At 24.8% G+C, this 19,415-nt stretch overlaps 3 protein-coding genes across 12 annotated transcripts; 2 read left to right on the plus strand and 1 right to left on the minus strand.

Moving 5' to 3' along the window:
* Window positions 1–129: 129 nt before the first annotated feature.
* On the minus strand, window positions 130–1,578 carry LOC102674497 (tubulin delta chain-like). 2 transcript variants are annotated; one of them, XM_031511929.1, is made up of 2 exons: window positions 1,171–1,578; window positions 130–1,074 (listed from the first exon to the last, which is right to left on the minus strand). In XM_031511929.1, the coding sequence occupies exons 1-2, from the start codon at window positions 1,496–1,498 to the stop codon at window positions 161–163; spliced, it is 1,242 nt and encodes a 413-aa protein (XP_031367789.1). In that variant the 5' UTR covers window positions 1,499–1,578; the 3' UTR covers window positions 130–160. The 2 variants fall into 2 exon arrangements, with proteins under 2 accessions (XP_031367789.1, XP_006618743.1); XM_006618680.2 differs by having other exon boundaries at window positions 136–1,564.
* LOC102672072 (peptidoglycan-recognition protein LA-like) lies at window positions 1,473–8,641 on the plus strand. Of its 5 annotated transcripts, none has more exons than XM_006618665.2 (5): window positions 4,110–5,018; window positions 6,041–6,617; window positions 7,749–7,907; window positions 8,019–8,324; window positions 8,390–8,641. In XM_006618665.2, exons 1-5 carry the CDS (start codon window positions 4,962–4,964, stop codon window positions 8,437–8,439), a joined length of 1,149 nt encoding a protein of 382 aa, XP_006618728.1. In that variant the 5' UTR covers window positions 4,110–4,961; the 3' UTR covers window positions 8,440–8,641. The 5 variants fall into 5 exon arrangements, with proteins under 5 accessions (XP_006618727.1, XP_031367791.1, XP_006618728.1 ...); XM_031511930.1 differs by having other exon boundaries at window positions 4,111–4,810; window positions 4,870–5,018; window positions 8,019–8,641; XM_006618664.2 differs by lacking the exon at window positions 4,110–5,018 and adding an exon at window positions 1,473–1,490 and having other exon boundaries at window positions 8,019–8,641.
* Window positions 8,642–10,528: 1,887 nt separating this feature from the next.
* On the plus strand, window positions 10,529–19,395 carry LOC102672403 (transcription initiation factor TFIID subunit 4-like). 5 transcript variants are annotated; one of them, XM_031511916.1, is made up of 11 exons: window positions 10,529–10,960; window positions 11,652–12,408; window positions 12,636–12,911; window positions 14,179–14,295; window positions 14,416–14,748; window positions 15,120–15,269; window positions 15,545–15,807; window positions 15,889–16,055; window positions 16,141–16,271; window positions 16,397–16,579; window positions 16,671–19,395. In XM_031511916.1, the coding sequence occupies exons 1-11, from the start codon at window positions 10,845–10,847 to the stop codon at window positions 16,947–16,949; spliced, it is 2,772 nt and encodes a 923-aa protein (XP_031367776.1). In that variant the 5' UTR covers window positions 10,529–10,844; the 3' UTR covers window positions 16,950–19,395. The 5 variants fall into 5 exon arrangements, with proteins under 5 accessions (XP_031367776.1, XP_031367777.1, XP_031367778.1 ...); XM_031511917.1 differs by having other exon boundaries at window positions 10,530–10,960; window positions 15,123–15,269; XM_031511918.1 differs by having other exon boundaries at window positions 10,532–10,960; window positions 12,636–12,848.
* The last annotated feature ends 20 nt before the right edge of the window (window positions 19,396–19,415 follow it).

A 19,415-nucleotide genomic window follows, 5' to 3' on the forward strand; every position in this document is an offset into this window, starting at 1 on the left:
TTTCTTATGTCATAATTATTCTTTCATTTATGCCTTTAACTTTCAATATTTGAATTTTTTATTTTAATTAATGTTTTTTGATTGTTTTAAAAAATCATAAAACTATTCTTTTTATTGTATACTTAAAAAATTAAAAATTTAATTCAATTATAATTTATTATTAATCTGTATGAGAGACCAATTCTTTATATTCTTTTACAACATTTTCAAGTACTGAAAATGCTTGTAGAAAATCATCCTCTTCTAAACCGAATTGTTTATATTGATGTAAAAATGCAGAATGAACATAAGATTTCCAAGTTTTATTTAAAAATATATCTAGAGAATAAGAAATTTGAGAATTATTGGTTATTAAAGCAAGAAATTTATCATGATTTAAAAATTTTCGATTTTGATGTAAATGAGTAAACCAATCAATTGTATTCCAATTTGCATATAAATGTTTTTCTTTAAGTATATTTTTCATTATAAGATCCTGTTCTGACATTGTTCCACGTGTTATTAAAACATTTGATACTGAAGTCGCATATGTATGATGTATAGTATTGCTTAATAAATTAGATGGCATTTTTAATTCAACATTAGTTAACTGTGAATTTAAATTTGGTATTCTAAGTGTTTGCTTTAAATGATGGATATATGAATTCCAATTATATATTGGTTCGTAGTTTGTAGATGTTACCGGTATATGTGGAGTACTTTTTATTATTGCTATTTTGTATGAAGGATGACATGCTATTTGAGATAATAATGAATTTATGTTATGTTTTTCATAATTTACTGGTTGAAATGTAGCTAATAATTTTTTTGAAATAATTTTATTCATATCTTGTAGATTTATAGATGATTTTTTTAATAAACTAGTACATATATTATATATTTGTTCATTTTCAAATAAAATATTTATATCACTTTCATTATAAAGTTTTGCTAAAGTTAATAATGTATTATAATTTTGTGTACATACTTCACCAAATGAAAATGGTAATATTGTTGTATTAAGAATTGATTTTTTATTATATTCTTCATGTAATAGTTTTGTAATATAACTTCCAATACCAGATCCTGTTCCACCTGCAGAACTTAATAATAAAAGAAATCCATCAAAATGATCTAATTTTTCTATTTCTTGTCTTATACAATTTAATATCACATCACTTAATTCATAACCTTTTATTAAATAACCAAATGCCCAATTATTTGCACAACCTCCTCCAGCTTGACAAATTACATTTTTTGTTGAATATGTCCATAAATTACTTTTGTTATTATAAATTTTATTTATGACTTTTTGTTCTGTATCTATAAGAATTGCTCTTGCTAAACGGTCATTACTTTTAGTTATACCACTAAACCATCTATTAAATGTATCTTCTATGTATTGATAATTAGTTTTATATGATACACCTGTATTTACACATTCCATATCAGTTGATATTTCTGAGAATAATGTATGTCCTAATTGATTTCCACATTGTCCAAATTGTATTGTAAGCATTATTAAAATATAATTTCATTTATAATTCAATATTATTCAATTCACTAATTTATTATATTATTATATTAAATAAATATATATTTTTTTGCTTTGATCAATTGGATGTGCATATAATTAATGCACGAAAACATGTAATTTGATTAAAATAATTTATATTTCAAAATATATTAGAAAGATTAATACATTTAAATATTCATATTTTTTTAATAATAAATTTTTTTATTATAAAAGTATCTATTTAAAGAATAATATATTCGATAAGTTATAAAAATTTATCACAGACAATCTACAGAATAGACTAGTAAGTGAATTTCATGTTCTATATTCTAAAATATCAATCAAAAAAAAGATTGAGAGATTATATTATAACCTTTAAAATATGGAGTGGCAATTTTAGGAACTATATTTAATTTAACTATTAAAGTTGGTAATATTAATAGATATAAAAAAATCTTTTTTGATATCTCTATATAAATATCGTAATGTTAAGTATTTACAAAGATAAACGAATATTATAAAAGCTTAAAATTTTGTTTCATTATTATCATATTTGTAACTTAACTATGCAATGTTGTATTGCTTTTTTTCAAATAATTAGCATGAAATCGAACACTGAAATCTATTAAATTCTGTATAATTTTTATTTAAATCATAAAAAAAAATTTTAAATTCATTGATATTTATTGATATCTTTGGATATTTTATTTAATAATTATAAAATTAAATATTTAAATTTTATATTTATAATTATTTTGATATAGTAACGAAAATAAATTGTTGGGAACATGAAAATCCCCAAAGTTAATGCTATAAGTTTCGTTAAGTTTAACTTCAACCATAATAAAGATTATTTATTTATTTAATTAATCTTAAAGAGGAATTGCTGTAATAATAAAAAGAACATTATATATTTCATTTGTATCTTGTTTATGATTTTATTGAAAAAAAGAAAAATAACATTTAAGATAAAATTATAGAATAAATTATAGAATAAATTTAAAATTAATTATTAGGATTGTTATATGATTTAATTAAAGATAAAATTTGTAAATAATTTAACAAATTATCACGAGATCACACAATCATAATATAAGATAAAATTATTAAAAATAGAAATAAAATTTATGAATTATTATAATGTAATTACAAATTATATTATGTTGAAATGTAACAATATGTTTAATAAAGAATCTATGTATTAATTATACGTGCATCATCAAAATAATCAAATTTAAAAAAAAATTTAATTGTATAATAAGAAATTATTCTCATAGATGTCGCTTAATAACTATAATTTTATTAATGAGATTTATATATTATAAATAACTAAAAAAAATAACTAAATAAAAAACTAAATAAATAAATAAATAAAAAAATAAAGAATAATCAACTTTTGTTCATGTGAAATTATCTTCTTATAATATCCAATAACAATTTTTATATAATTCATAATTCCGCATATATATACACATATAGAAAAAAAATATAAATTAAATAATGTAGAATAATTATATAGAAAGTAATGATTATGATTAAAATAATATTTAATTTCAGATAAATTAATTATAATATAAATTAATTATAAATAATAAATAAATAATTTATTACTTTATTAAAAGGATAAACGCATTTTATTAATTTTATTTTTTATATTTATTATTTTTATTTGGAATATAATTTTTTTTAAAAAAATATTTTGAAAACAATTTTTTTAAAAAATCACGAATATTCTTAAAACATATAATTGAAATTCATCTTTGAAAGAAAATTAATAAAAATAATATATGTAATTTAAAATAAAAAGAATATTTTATAATAATTTTTTTTTATGAAATTATAAAATTAGTTTTTAATAAATAGTTCAATGAATGCAAGATTATATTAAAAATGGATGAAAATGCTATTGATCGGAAAAAGATCTACAATAAAACGTTACGTAACTAAATGTATTTTATCTTTAATTTATTTTATCTTAAATGTATTTTATCGTAAAGAATAACATATTCTTTAATTATTTTTCTTTCTAATATATAAATAATATATATAATAACTTATTAAACTTATTAAATATTTTAAACTAACAAAATTCTATCATTTTTAACTAATATTTTTCACAAATTATTATTACACGATAATTATTTAAAGTTTAAAATTATTTAAAGAAGAATTAAATGTTTTTTTTAAAATAAATATACATCATTTTTACGAATAATCTTTAACAAAACATGAATGTCTTCTTTAAATTACTATAATTATTAATAACATTGATAAAATATAAAATTTAAATATTAAATAAATAACAAAATATGAAAATTAAGTATAAAACGACTATATAATATTCAATATAAAATTGAAAAAAATACAATTAATTTGTAAAAATTAATTGTATTAATTTATAAAAAAAATAAAAAATTCAAATGGAAATATTTAATATAATATGGAAATTTATCAATTTATATATCTCATATAGAGTATTGTTATCATGCAAAAAAAAAAAAGAAAAAATACGAAATGATGAATAACTATTGCAATGCAACGAATTATCTGTCATTATCATATCGTGTATAATTTAATGAAAAAATATTACGAACAAGTTGTACATTTGAACTCGCAACCAATATTAGAATGAAATTATAATACGATGATTAAATGTAGAAGTGTATAGAATTTCCAATTGAATGTGATGAAAGTAAGATGAAGAGTGGGGTTGGATACAATTTAGCGGCTTACTCAACAAATCATCAACAGTTCGTCATGACGACAAATCACGGACAGATAAACGTTGAAAAATCTTGTTTCAAGTTCTTTTTTATTGATTATTGCTCTTCTTATCACACAGTATCATAAAACAAAAAAGTTTTGTCAATTCGTGTCTACTATTAAAATTTTAAACACTTTTTTTTCATTTTTTTAATTTTTTAATGCTAACATATCGTGCTTTGAAATTTTCCTTCTTCAATCGTGCATGCCGCGTCCTTCGTAAAACTCGCTATACGTCATAAAGCAATGACGTAGAATTATGAAACGACAAAAGACGAAGCGAGAACTCAAGTGAATTAACCGATATTTAACATTTCATTCGTTTATCTATATTTGTGATGCACAATAACGTATCGTATATTTTTTTTGTGTTACATATTTTTATGAATCGAAGTTTCAATTTCAATTTCGAACTTTAATAACAACGTAGTGTCATCGGCACTAGTATTTGCAGTAGTGTTCGTACGTAGTGCGATAGAATCATTATGAAATATGAAACGTATATTTTGTGAACAAACTTTCAAAATCAGAATTTGCGCATCGCATATTCTAATAAGTAATATAATGAGTAATATAATAGTGTAATGAGTAATATGTATAAACAATTTCAAAATCAAAAAATTTTGAAAGAATTTTCTTTATCTATATTATTTTTCGGAGTGACAAGGAAAATTCATCCATAAAGACGCCATGTTACAAATTAATGGTCAAAAGCATTGAAAAAGTGATTGCAAGCAATGGAAACAATGATTTATGTGAGGTAATTTTTTCTGATTTTCTTAATATATATTGAAAATCAAAATTCAAAATCAAAATTGCATTTTATATTGTTGTTATTAAACATTTTATTATTTTTTTAATTCTTATAAATATTTGAGTCTTCTTATAAATATTTTTCCTGTCAGATTTGAATTTTTTTAATTTCTGACATTTGATATTTCATGATGTAAATTTTATTATATTTGACCTTCATTTTAATAATGTGATTAATAGCACAAATAAAATGATAAGTTATTTAAATAAAACATAATGAAATATAACCAATTTGTTTTGTTTTGTTATCAAATTTTTTAAATAGAGAGAAAAAGATACGAATAGATGTATATAAAAACAATTTATGTTATTTGTTAATTTGTTAATTTTAAAGTTAAAAATACTTTAATAATGTGAAAATTAATTATAAATTTATGATTTTTGAAATGTACATTTCTAAAATATGATAATGAATTTCCTAGGAATAAAATTTTCTAAAAAAATTTTCTAAATAATCAAAAAATCTTTTAAATGCTATTTATTTTACTATATTTTTTGTATAAAATAAAATATTCGCTTAATCATTTATAAAATGTATGCGAAATTTGTGAAACAATATGCCTAATGTTCTGGATTACAATATATTTAGCTAAATATAATACTAAATATATTTTAAACGTACATATATACTGTTAATGAGATCGTTTAGATCATATTACATATTAGTATAAATTGCAATATATATTAAAAAATACTTATATGTTTATCGCTAATGTCATTATTTAATTTTCAAAATCAGATTTCTCATTAATGAAATCTTATGAATACAATCAGAAAAATATTTTTTCTCTATCAAATATTATATATTTTTTCTATCAATATATTATATATTATAATATATTAAATTGTTTCTGTTTTTTATGAATTATTACATGAATTCGTGAATAATAATTAATAATAATTTAAATATATACGTATCATGTATATATAACATTATAACATGGCAGATAAATTCTTTTTTTCCTATAGTGCGTTGGTATGGTGACATCGGTGCAACAGCATCAACGAACGTTATCGGACGAGAACCAGGATAAAATAAGTAATATCTCCATTGAAGATCGTAATATCGAAAACTGTCAGAACGAGATAGTGCATTCTGTCAAAGATAGCACGGTCAGCATTACCGAAAATGACAGCATTGCCGATTCGTCTACGCAGTGCAGTAACGTAGAAGACGATAATGATAATGAAACGGATATCGAGGAAGGAGATTGGATACCTGATTTACCTGTACCAACGGTATTTCAACAACATCAAGAAGTAACAACCGCAGATGGCAATATAGTGTTACCTAATGCAGACATTTCAAATTTTGGTAATGTGCGCGTAAAGAATTCGACTAATGTGCATCTTGGTAATAAGACCTTTTATAAGGGTCCAGTGACAATAAAACAATTCGTTTACACGAATCCGACTTCAATACAGGATCTTGATACGGTGAAGAATAATAATATTATAGGATCGGATACCAACACATCTGACTTGTCAACTGCTAAAGGAGAGTCGACTGCGAAGAACTCAATTTTATCACAAAATCCTGATCTCGGTAACAATATTTTTTTTAAAACTCTTGATGATGTTTTTATGGAGATTCGTAAAAATGTTTCATAATAAAGGTAAAATCTGTTAGGTTTTATTTACGTAGCATAATATAGATTTCTTTAACTATTTTTTGAAACTAAATTTATATAAATATAGATATTATATGCAGATATATTATTTTAGCATATTCATAAATTGCATGTGTATATATATATGCAATCTTTCCTATTTTTACAATAGAATTAAGAGATGAGTATCTCTTTTGAATGTATATATTATTAATTATCTTTTCATATTTTGAAAATTATTTATAAATAGTTAAATATCTCAAATACTTTTGTTTTAAATATATATAAGTCTAATCTATTTTATTTATAATATTCTATTAGTTTGTGTAATGTTTAATTTTAAATTAATCTAAATTATTAAGGAATATTTTTATGAATAAAAGTAAAACTTTCGAGAATGATTATTATCGGAAATTAATAGAAAATGCAATTCGTTTCCATAAAAATAAGCAAAAAATATAAAATTCGAAGTTTTATATTTTATTTTAAATAAATTTGAAATCATTAAATAATAATTTAAATTTTGTTGAAGTAAATTATATTTTATTTTAAAAAAAATTTGCGATTAATATTAAAGTCAATAAAAGGTTAATGTAATATGTAATGATTCATGTAGATCAAAACTATTTTATTTTCATGATATCATTTTAAAAATATATTAATTTTTATTATAATAATAAAATGACTAATATGTTTAATAATTTTTGTAATCATTTATATACCTGAATAAAAATATGTACTTGTAATAATTTCAATCTTATTTAAGATTAATATATATATATATATGTAATTTTTAATTAATTGATATACAATTTTTTTTATTTCATTTAACATTACCCTTATATTGGCATAGATTACTTAGATATTGCATGCTGTGAATTTTATTACAAAAAAAAATGCTAGTAATTATAATATTTACGAAATACATTTACATATATTTTTTAAGAAAAGATAAAAACATTTAAAACAAGTATTATCAAAATCATTTATATTTATATAAGTAATAATATATATTTATACAATAATTAATATATTATTTTTTTTTTAATATTTTTATATTATTTTAGTAACAAAATGGTTGCGGACTTGGCGATATGCAGCGTTTTTGTGTATTCTAGCTTTAATTCTTGTAATTATTATGGTCATCGTCAGTATATATTTTACACGTAATTCTGCTATTCCGCCAGCCGTAGTTTTTCCGGAAATACCAGATTCTTTATTTGGAGGTAATATTTATAATTCTTTCAATCATCATATTATTAATCAATTTATATATTAACCAAATATAAATAATTAACCAATAATAAACTAATTAAATTACAATGATTAAATTGCAGATAAGATAAAAAATATCCGTTTTATTGAACGAAATGAATGGGGTGCTCAACCACCTACAACACAATTAACAAAGATGAAACTTCCGGTACCGTATGTGATTATAAGTCATACAGCAACACAATTTTGTAACACACAATCGGAGTGTACATTTTATGTTCGATTTGCACAAACGTTTCATATTGAATCTAGAAATTGGTCAGATATCGGTTACAACTTTCTTGTTGGTGGCGACGGATATGTATATGTTGGTCGCAGTTGGGATTATATGGGTGCTCATGCATTTGGATATAATAACATAAGTATAGGTATTTCTTTTATTGGAACATTCAATACGGTAAAACCACCTAAACAACAGTTATACGCTGTGCAAAAACTTATCGAATTAGGAGTAGAAAAAGGAAAAATTGCGCCAGACTATAAATTATTAGGACATCGTCAAGTTTCTCGAACTGTAAGTCCAGGTGATGCATTATATAGTGTTATTCAAACTTGGCCTCACTGGTCAAAAGAACCATAAAAAAAATTATTTTTTTTTGTATCAGTGATATTTCGAATTTTTCATTTTTATTATAAAAATTCCGATGGATATTTATTTGTTTACATAACTTTACTATGTGACAATGAAACTATTGTTTATTAATATACAATTTAAAACGTGACATTTTATATATATAATTTAATTATAAATGACATGTTTAGATATATTTGATATTAAATTATTATATATTAAATAAACATATTGATATAGATATTGTTTTAGAAATTAGTTGAAAGAGTATATATAAAAATTTTATATTTTTAATTGTAAATGTAATATATATTTTTTTATGTAAATAATAATATATAAATAAATTTTACATAGTAGTAGAAAAAATAATATATATATTGTAAAATAAAGAATTACCTAAAAAATATAATATAAAAAATATAATAATATATATAAAAAATATAATATAAAATTTTTTATTCTAAATATTGTATATATATTAAATATTTATTCTTATAAAAATTTCTTTAAAAAATTTATTTTATGATTCATTACATTAAACAAATAATACATAAATATTGTAGATTCTATTACAGTACGGTATCGTTTTCTGTAATTATATTAACAAAAAAACAATTCAATTTTTATAGTTAGAGGGCGCTAAATCTTGTTTTATAAATCATTAAGTCTTATTTTCAATATTGACACGTTTCGATAGAGAAATTTGTGAATACAAAAAGAATATAAGTGTTTTTTTTTTAATAAATTGATAGATTATGGAACACATTGTTTAAGGAAATTATTATTATTAACAGTATTTTAAAAGAAAATAATTGTACTCATAGCTCTTAAGAATTGAAAATTTTTACATATGTCTGCTTTGAATATAAAATGTAGTAAAAGTAAATTTGAATAATATCTAAATTCACATCTTAATACAATTAATCAATTTACTAAAAATTATTAATTTCAGACTAGTTATTAAAAAATGTTATAAAAAAATGTAATGAATAAAAGAGAACAAGTTGAGGTTGATGATAGAAACTGATGACGTGCATGCGATGACGACACAAGCTTTCATATATAAATATATGATTCGTGTATAAATTGTGAAGATTTAGTATCATTAATTTTTGTGTGGTATGCTCAAGTCACTTTCATATAGTAATTTTTTCCCTATGGTAGGGAATTTTTCTCTTTTAAATTTTCGCGGTTTTCTGTAATTTTATAAAATGTGCTTGTAATAATATGTATCATAATAAAGTGCATAGATAAAATATAGTAAAACGATTAGTTTAGTATTTTCTAATATATTTATAATAATTATTAAAATTTTTTTTATTTATAAATACACTAGTATTATATAGCTTTTTTACATTAAAATCACTATATTTATTTATAATTAAATTATAATTTTATCTTTTAACATGTTTAATGTTTATAATTGATATAATGATTTTTTTTAATATTATATGATTTTTCTTAAATATTATTAACTATTCATCTTATATATTCATCTAATTCTTTCATTTAGAAATCTTATTTTCTTTTTTAACTTTTATTGATTTTTATACTTAATTAAATATTTTTAAAAGTTATATATTTGTTTAAAAAATGCTTTAATCTATTTTATATTAATATTTTTTTAATTATAAATGCTTTAAAATAAGTATTATAACCTCAAATCAAAATTTACACTTTTTTTATCACTTTGAATATTTATATATTATTTTTATTTACTACAATTATAATATTTATATATTATTTATGAATGAATTTCAAAAACATTGTGATATTTAAATTAATTTTTTAAAAAAACCATTAACACTTCATCTTCTAGTTTAGTTCTCGTTCTAATGTTATAATAAGACTCTTGTTACTAGCAAAACAGCATTGCCAAGTTTAACATCATGATTTATATTTAAAGTATAGGTTGTATACATGTTTATAATTTTTTGATTTATATGTCAATATTATTCTCATATTAAAAAAATGTATTGTATATGAATTTTAAATTTTAAAGATAACTATTTTAACTGATGTGTTTCTATGTATTGAGTATTGACAACCATATTACATAAATCCATGATACATGTAATATGGTCATAAATGCTTTTCCGATATATAAAAAGCGAAAAACTTGTGACTTAATTTAAAAAAAGATTATTACAATTTTTTTATAATAGTGAAAAAACATTTATGAATTTAAATATTAGCAGATAGTAAACAAGAAAAGCCGCGTATAATTTTCAGTTGTGCTAGGAGGGGCAATGCACCATGGGAACAATTTGTGACAGGCGCATGCGCAGATCAGTTTACAGTTGGAGCTTGGAAGAAAATGGCGTCAGCTAAGTTTCTGGAGGAAGCTCTGAGCACGGACGTCGATGAATCCGCAGTGAACGCGATAGTAGGCTCCCTTGAAACCCAACTGGTAACATCGACGCCGGTTATCAAGTAAGTTCTGCGTCAATCAGTCAGCAGAATCATTAGGTGAACAGTGGTATTTCCAATGGAGACACCATCACCGCGGTACAGTCACAGAAACATGGGGTTGTGGTGCTGTGGCGTGCGGGTTGAAGGCGGCGAGCACTCGCGAGAAAATGCTCGTATGCTTGTCCCTCTGGTGGCGAGGATAGGAAGGGCCGTCAAAACACCCCCCTGCCAAGGGGTCTAAGATACGGGCCTGCCAATAAACTTACTGACGAGTTCGCTGGCAGGCCCTGAACGAAACGATCTTCCTTTTCCCGCCTTCTTTCCTCTCTCTCCTCCTTCTGATCCCGCTCACATCGTATAAAAGTCAAATCTTCGTGAAACCCCTCCCAAAACCTTGGGGGGAGTGGATGGCGGCTCCTCAGCCACCTTTGCAAACAGCCGGTGAACGGCGCCACTTTGCAGACGCTGATTGCGCGCGCTTTCTTCTAGATTCTTCCAGATTCTCGTTTGCTCTCGTCGATTGTCCACGTGCCTTCATTCCCTTTTCACGCGCCGCAGCTTATACATATTCGCGTTTATACGGTCAGCTACTAATTTATTATTAGAGTTAATTCTTTGTACAGACTACTTAATAAATTATAATTATATTTAAATCATCGCGTCTCATCAGCAATAGTATACTTAACCCCTCCTCGAACATGTGCATCCACAGGGTTTCAAACGGCGGCGGTGCTACTACAGTAAATAGTCTGATGAATCAAGAAGTTACAAAGTCCATTACTACGAGTACTCTCCTCCCTGTTAATGTGGTTACCTCAAACACAGTGGCGCCACAAGTTACTACACAACAGCAACAGCATACACAATCAGCAGTCCCCCCTGCTGCTTATATTAATCAAGTTACTACGAACCAGGTGACCAGTAATCAAACAACAAATATACCAAGCCTTACTAAAACACATGAGCCTGTCAAGATTATCTATCCAACTGTTGGTCAAGTAATAGCAACCACAGGGGTAGCAAATGCAAATAACAAACTTTCTTTTCCTGCACAAACTGTTGGACAATTAGCCAATGGTACTTTAGGAATAACATCGCAGGCAGTGTTACAGACAACATCAAATGTTGTTTCTAATGTTGGCTCTGTCAGTGAAACAGGCAGTCAAACAGTTGCTAGTGTAAATAAGCAGACAGGTACAGCTTTGGTGATAAAAACTAGTGTAGCACCCAGTGGCATGGTTTCGGTTCCAATGTCTGTTCCTGTTTCTGTGGCTGGCAATGCAGTCAGCACAGCACTACAGGGTAAAGCTGGAGTTACATCTACAATAGTACCTAGCAATGTGCAAATTCTTAATGTTAATACAATGCGTCCTGGCACACCAGTGACAGGACAACAAACAGGAAAACAAGTTGCACCTAGAGTAGTGATTGGTCAACATATGCTTGGAACAAGACCTGGAGCTCCAGGGGTAAGATATTTGTACTTGATAAACAATATACATATATTTTTGAAGGTCATGATCATTCCATTAATTTATATATATTATGTTTATTGGTTTTGTTATTCTGTTTTAAGAATATATTATATAAAATATTTATATATATTAATAATTTTTTATAAATATTTATTTTTGTTTAATATGCATATTGAATACTTTAATATATTTTAGTAAAATTTTATTTTAAAAATTTTCAGATAACATTACAAACATTACATGGTCTCCAACCTGGAACTCAAGGTCATATATTATTAAAAACAGAAAGTGGGCAATATCAATTACTAAGGGTAGGGCCACCTCCAACAGCAGGTACACCTGGTACTGCAGTTACACCAAATAGTATAGCAGGAAATGCAGTGGTTGCTGCACCATCTCCAGGCACTACCTATCGCTTAGCCTCAGTGCCGGCTGTAAGTAGGCTGAACACACAGTTCACTGGCCCACCACTCGCCACCTTAAGAAAATCTGTTCAGGTGACGTCTTATACCTCTTACAAGACTCGATGTAGTGCGATAGTAGATTTTTAGTTTATGCTATTAGTTGGAATGGTGTTATTGGTAAGGCTATGTATTATGTTTATATTCTTTCATTCTGTCTTTATGTTGTTTCTGTTATATAAAATTTTCTTTAAACTGATTATACAAATATCATTTGACATGTAAAAGAAGTTTTATATTTATATATTATAATTATTATAAAAATTTGTAAAAGCTTTCAGTTAATATAAGATTGAAAGGTTTTATAAAGTATATAGAGAGTTTTGTTTTCTTATTGGCTTATTTGTTGGGATGCCTCTTTATTGTAGAATTTCTACATTTTTAAAATGTGTAATTATTTTATTCAATTCAATGCTGTTATTATATGTATACATATTGCATGTTATATCGGTTAAGGGTATCATGGAATAATTATTTTAATTTATTTTTTAAATTTTGAAAGATTATAATTAAAATTTAATATACATATTTTAAAATAATGAAACTTTTTTCATATAAATATGTAATTTTTATTTTTATCTATCTTCACAAAATTTTATAAACTATTTTATGATTAAGTGATAATATTTATATCTAATATAATTAAAAATCATCAATAATAAATATATAATTAACGTCATAAATTCTTTATATACTAACTTTCTATTAAATTTTTATGAATATTTTAATAATTTAATACATATATGGTTAAATAAGAAACAACTAAAGAATACTTCTTCAATAAAAAGTTGCGAGTCTGTATAAGGTACAAGTGCGTCTTTAATATATTACATAATTTACTATATCAAATCAATATAATTATATATGTCTATTTTGAAATAATGAAAATAAATGAGAAAGTAATAGAAGATTTTGTGCTTGAAAAATCTGAAATTCAGCACGAATATAGAAAAAATATATAATAGATTATAATTGTAGAAATAAAAAAAAAAGTCATATTATAAACAAATTATTTACAAATTTAAAGATAAAAGCATGCTATACAAAATTATTATTTGTAATAAATTTGCTATTTATATTTTATTTTTAGCAATGCTGCAAAATGCTTTATTTTTGAGTGATATTGTCATCTTGTAATTTACATAGAATTTTAAAGAAATTATGAATTTATAAATATTATTTTTAAAAAATTTTGTAAATATTTATTAATCTTTTTAATGTAGATTTATTAAATAAAATTTTTTTTCTTAAATAATTTTAAATGTAGAAAATTATAAAAAATTTGTTCTTTTTATTTATGTAGACTGTGGCTGCAACTATTACAACAGCAACTACAACTCCAGTAACAGTAACTGCAGCTGTGTCAACTGCACCTACACCTCCTGTTACTACAGTTCAAACAGTTCAAACGCCTACACCAGTATGTATTAAAAATAATCATAAATATAAATATATATATATATATATTACTTATATAAATTTTATTAATGATTTTATTTATGATATATTAGTTTTATTAAATTTTATTTCTTATTTTTAGCGTCAAACTACAGATAATACCAAAGAAAAGTGCCGTAAATTTTTAGCAAACTTGTTAGAGTTATCTAGTCGAGAACCTAAAGCAGTGGAGCGAAATGTTCGAACTTTAATACAAGAATTAATTGATACTAAAGTTGAACCTGAAGAGTTCTGTGATAGACTTGAAAGATTATTAAATGCATCACCTCAACCATGCCTGATTGGATTTCTCAAGAAAAGTTTGCCACTTTTACGGCAATCTCTTGTGACAAAAGAATTAGTCATAGAGGGGATAAAACCTCCTCCAGCTAATGTTGTTTTTCCTGTAACATCTGCTACTCCTGTAGTAACGCAGGTAAAGTTTTATACAATATTACAAATTAAAAATATTAAAATATAATGTTTATAGATATCATGGATAGTTTATATAGATTATTCAATAGTTCATATTGTCATATTCATATATTAGTATTTACTATTTGAATAATACTTCGCAAGTAAATATTTTTCTTATTACTTATTTTGATTTTGATATGATTTGTTATTTTGAGATAAAAAAAAAATCATTAAATTTTTTATTATTATACTAAGTCTTTTTTTAAATTTATTATTAAAAATAGATAAAAATATGTTTTTTATATCATTTTTATATGGTTATTTATATCATTCATTCATATGTTGATTATATAATTTGTTTAATATTAATTTATTTATAATATAATTTAACAGAATCAGCTTAGACCGACCGTCTCTGTAACACCTACAACAGTTCCTGTAGCTGCAGTTACTGCAAGTACACAAGTAAGAGTAATGACTCCAATACCTGCGGCTACAACAACAGTCCCCAGACCAGCTCAGCCAGTTCAACAAAGGCTGGTAAGAAGACATTTAATTTTGTTGCATTAAATATATTTAAATTTTAAATATATTGAATGTATTTAAATAATAAACTGTAATGATTGATATATGTTTGGTTTATATTTATTCAAATTTTATAAATATAAAAATTTTATATTTTTATCTTTCTATGTAAATATTATCAATCGTAAGTTCAATCAGATATATTTAATTAATCATTTATAACATAAGATTAAATAAATATTAAAGTATATTATAATGATTAAATTATAAAAAATTATTTATTATTTTAGATACGACCTGTTACGACAGTAGTTCGTAGTCCTACAGGATATACTGTAAAATCAACGGTAGCCGTAACTGGGATTCGACCTACTGTCCCTACAGTTCAAAAACCACCTATTACAACAACTGTTGTTAAAACAGTTACAACTACAACGCAAGGCAAAACAGTCAACACAACTACTACTGTTAATAAAGCCATAGTGCCTTCTTTTGTTCCAAAGCCAGTTACTAAAGAAAAAGAAAAAAAGACATTTTCATCTGCAGGATATACGTAAGTAATTATTGTTTCCAAATATAATTCGTTATTATGTTATTATTATTATATATATATATATATTTTTCTTTTAAATAGGGGAGATGACGATATTAACGATGTCGCAGCTATGGGTGGTGTTAATCTTGCTGAAGAATCTCAAAGGATACTTGGTTCTACAGAATTTGTTGGAACACAAATAAGATCTTGTAAAGATGAAGTGTTTTTACATATGACGCCATTACAACAAAGAATTAAACAAATCGGTATCATTTTTTATTAGTTATTTTAATAATTATATAATATAACATATAAATATAAAGTTTAGATAATATAAATTTATTTTTTTAGTTTCTAATTATGGATTAGAAGAACCTAATCAAGAAGTTGCGGCATTGATATCGCATGCTGCACAAGAAAGGTTAAAAAATTTAGTAGAAAAATTAGCAGTAATTGCAGAACATAGGATAGATTTGATAAAGGTGAAGTTCAAAGACTATAACAAATTAGATCAAAAACTTAATTTTATATTCTAATTATTATTATAATTATTAATTAAATATTTAAATGGAATATTTAGAAAATAAATAAAATATAATGATTTTAGGTGGATCCACGTTACGAAGTAACACAGGATGTTAGAGCACAATTAAAATTTTTGGAAGACTTGGATAAAGTGGAACGTAGAAGACATGAAGAACAAGAAAGAGAGTTACTTTTACGTGCTGCTAAAAGTCGTGCGAAAACTGAAGATCCAGAACAAGCTAAGTTAAAGGCAAAAGCTAAGGAGGTATTTTCATAATTATGATATTTTCATTAAATATGATAATTAAAAAGTAAAATGTATAAGAAAAACTAATCATTCTTGAAATTTTATTTAGATGCAACGTGCAGAAATGGAAGAATTAAGGCAAAGAGAAGCGAATTTGACAGCTTTGCAAGCAATTGGTCCACGCAAAAAGCCTAAACTTGACGTAGGTGCATCTGCTAGTAGCCCAGGCAGTAATACCGGTTTGAACACTTCAGCAACTGGAATTAATAGACAAATGCCAATGAGACCACGTTTAAAGAGGGTGAATTTTAGAGACTTATTGTTTTTCCTTGAACAAGAGAAAGAAACGTGTAGGAGTACAATGTTATATAAATCATACTTGAAGTGATGTTCTGTAAAGGGCAGGAACTTATGTGATCCGCCCAATTTTTGGCGCCCTACCTGTATGGTCTTGTGTGAGCTGGCCTCAATGGACCTTAACGAATCATGTAACGTTAGTGTACGTTGCGTTGTACAGTGTTTGATAAGTTACATACAATTCATTACGAATCACATCAGGATTCCACATACATTCAAAATAAGATTATTTCTATCATGTCGATAAGCTTCCCTAATGTAAATGACTGAAGGTTTTTTAAATGTAATATAATAGATTGTTCTTTATTTTTCAACACAAAATTGCATCATTGATAAGAGTATGTGTATGAGCACATGCCTGATGATCAGTCTTGGGTAGTTTCTATATGGCAAGGACATTGTATGATCATATATAAATGTTGTTATATGGTGCATGTATGCTGAATGAATGAGTGTACATTATCATTTATGTATATGCCTGCTGCATTGTAACACTTGACCTATACTTTTGGACACTGTAGCGCTAGTGTAAAGAGTGCAGGTTTTGTTAACATAGTAAATCGTATTTTTGCAAATTGTAATGTAATATACTGTGAGCACACTGTCCAAAAAGTATGGAATAATTTGTACAATACCTTACATATAAAATACAAAATAGTGATAATTTCAATGTTGGTACAACAGAATATAGCTACTGTCCACGTAAGATGGAATTGTTATCAGTATATTATGTTGTAATCTACATTTTCAGTGTTTATAAAAGAATTAGCTGTTACGTTTTTTATTAAAGAAATATTTACAAAAGTAAAAATTACGAATATTTTTTCGATTAATGTTAATTTAATTATTTATATTTCCTCTTTGGAATTAATGCAGTTTTTGCTAATGTTCAAAAAAAGTGTGCTTCACATAATCAATTGAAAATAATTCAAAGCGTGTACCTGATTTATAATGTAAAAAAATTTGCTGCAGATGTACGTGGGTGCCTATTATCGTACAGAGTAATTAAAAAGATATCGATCTTTCCTAAATTGCTCATCACATGAGCATTTTACATGTGCCCGAAATAGATTTTTGTGGAATATTAAAAAAAAAAGAAAGAAATCATTGTATATGTTTATTAAAGATATCGATGCATATACATATATATACATATACAAGTATACGCACGTATCATTTATTGCGTTTAGATTTGATTTTTAATACAATATTGATTTAGAATTTTTTATAATAGCTTTTGTTGTAAAATAGCTTCTAATTTTGAATGATTTGTGTTCATTCTTACAGATCTATATACAAAACAAGAGATTGAATTTTCATCTCAAATATATTAAATACTGTACACGATAACGATACCAGAAGCCATCGATTTTTATAAACTGTAATATAAATTTGATATAAGTTTGTTGACACAATAGAAATTTTTCTATTGTATTGTCATAGTTTGGAGTTGCAGAATATGATACGAAGTATACTATTTATTTTTCTTAGCAATCCATGTGAAATAGTTACTTCAGATTATCCGAGTATATACAAGAATTATAGAGAATCTAAAATATCCTGATAATCTGAATTAACTGTGATTTCTCAATCATTTTCGTGCTTCCATATTTTTTTGGAATGCACGATACATTTCTTGACAGGCATTCATAAAATAAAAAAAAAAAAAAAAATAAAAATAAGATATATTAAAAAGGCACGTACACCTGTGAGTCTTCTAGTGTAAATAACAGGAGAATAAAAAGCGAATCTACGTAACGTTTCGGTTACAATTACGTGATACGTAATTGCTTCAACGGTTCAATATTGATTAAAATAATAATACGCGCACAAGACTGAATTGTGTAAAAGATATTAAGTTAAATTGAACTATTAACATTAACTATCCATAGCGCTGATTAATTATGAGATGAATCAGTACAAAGGAAAAAGGAAAAAAAGAAAGAAAGAAAATTATTTAAAAGTGTAATAGGTGCAAAGTTATAATTGCAATATTGATCTCAACTATATAATTCTATTTGTTATTGCGTGCACCAAGAAACGATTGCCTTTTTATATATAAATATATAAATATATATATATATAATAGCAATTGATAAGTTTTTCATTACGAGAGTGAGCGAGCGAGCGAGCGAGCGAGAGAGAGCTTACAATTAAAAAAGAAGCGGATCGTTGAAGCAAAATTATTCGAATAAAAATGTAAATAATTCGTTTTTTTAGTAGCTATATACTTTTATCGGAAAAGGCGCACATACCATTACTTGTACTATACTTTTTGCCGCGCACTTCACCATGTAAAAAATTTTTACTTAGCTGCGTGTTCCTCTTTACAATGATTGCATCGTTTTTTACGAGCTCGATTGAAAAAAACGCAAATTTCCGAAGTTAGTTATAATGTTCTCCTTACTGCCACTAGGTGGAATTATTAATATAAATATATAAATAGAAGAATGTATAAAGATACAAAAAAAAAAAAAAAAAAAAAAAAAAAAAAAAA

This window comes from Apis dorsata, unplaced genomic scaffold, assembly GCF_000469605.1.
Source record: "Apis dorsata unplaced genomic scaffold, Apis dorsata 1.3 scaffold_365, whole genome shotgun sequence".
NCBI lineage: Eukaryota > Metazoa > Arthropoda > Insecta > Hymenoptera > Apidae > Apis > Apis dorsata.

What these genes read in the sequence shown, in the direction of transcription:
- LOC102674497 (XM_006618680.2), bottom strand. Translation starts at nt 1,498, where the DNA reads ATGCTTACAATACAATTTGGACAATGTGGAAATCAATTAGGACATACA.
- LOC102672072 (XM_006618663.2), top strand. Translation starts at nt 4,962, where the DNA reads ATGGTCAAAAGCATTGAAAAAGTGATTGCAAGCAATGGAAACAATGAT. An exon ending in GAAACAATGATTTATGTGAG is followed by an intron (nt 5,019 to 6,040) that starts GTAATTTTTTCT and finishes TTTTTCCTATAG; the next exon opens with TGCGTTGGTATGGTGACATC. An exon ending in ATCACAAAATCCTGATCTCG is followed by an intron (nt 6,618 to 7,748) that starts GTAACAATATTT and finishes ATATTATTTTAG; the next exon opens with TAACAAAATGGTTGCGGACT.
- LOC102672403 (XM_031511916.1), top strand. Translation starts at nt 10,845, where the DNA reads ATGGCGTCAGCTAAGTTTCTGGAGGAAGCTCTGAGCACGGACGTCGAT. An exon ending in ACATCGACGCCGGTTATCAA is followed by an intron (nt 10,961 to 11,651) that starts GTAAGTTCTGCG and finishes GTGCATCCACAG; the next exon opens with GGTTTCAAACGGCGGCGGTG. An exon ending in TAAAGGCAAAAGCTAAGGAG is followed by an intron (nt 16,580 to 16,670) that starts GTATTTTCATAA and finishes AATTTTATTTAG; the next exon opens with ATGCAACGTGCAGAAATGGA.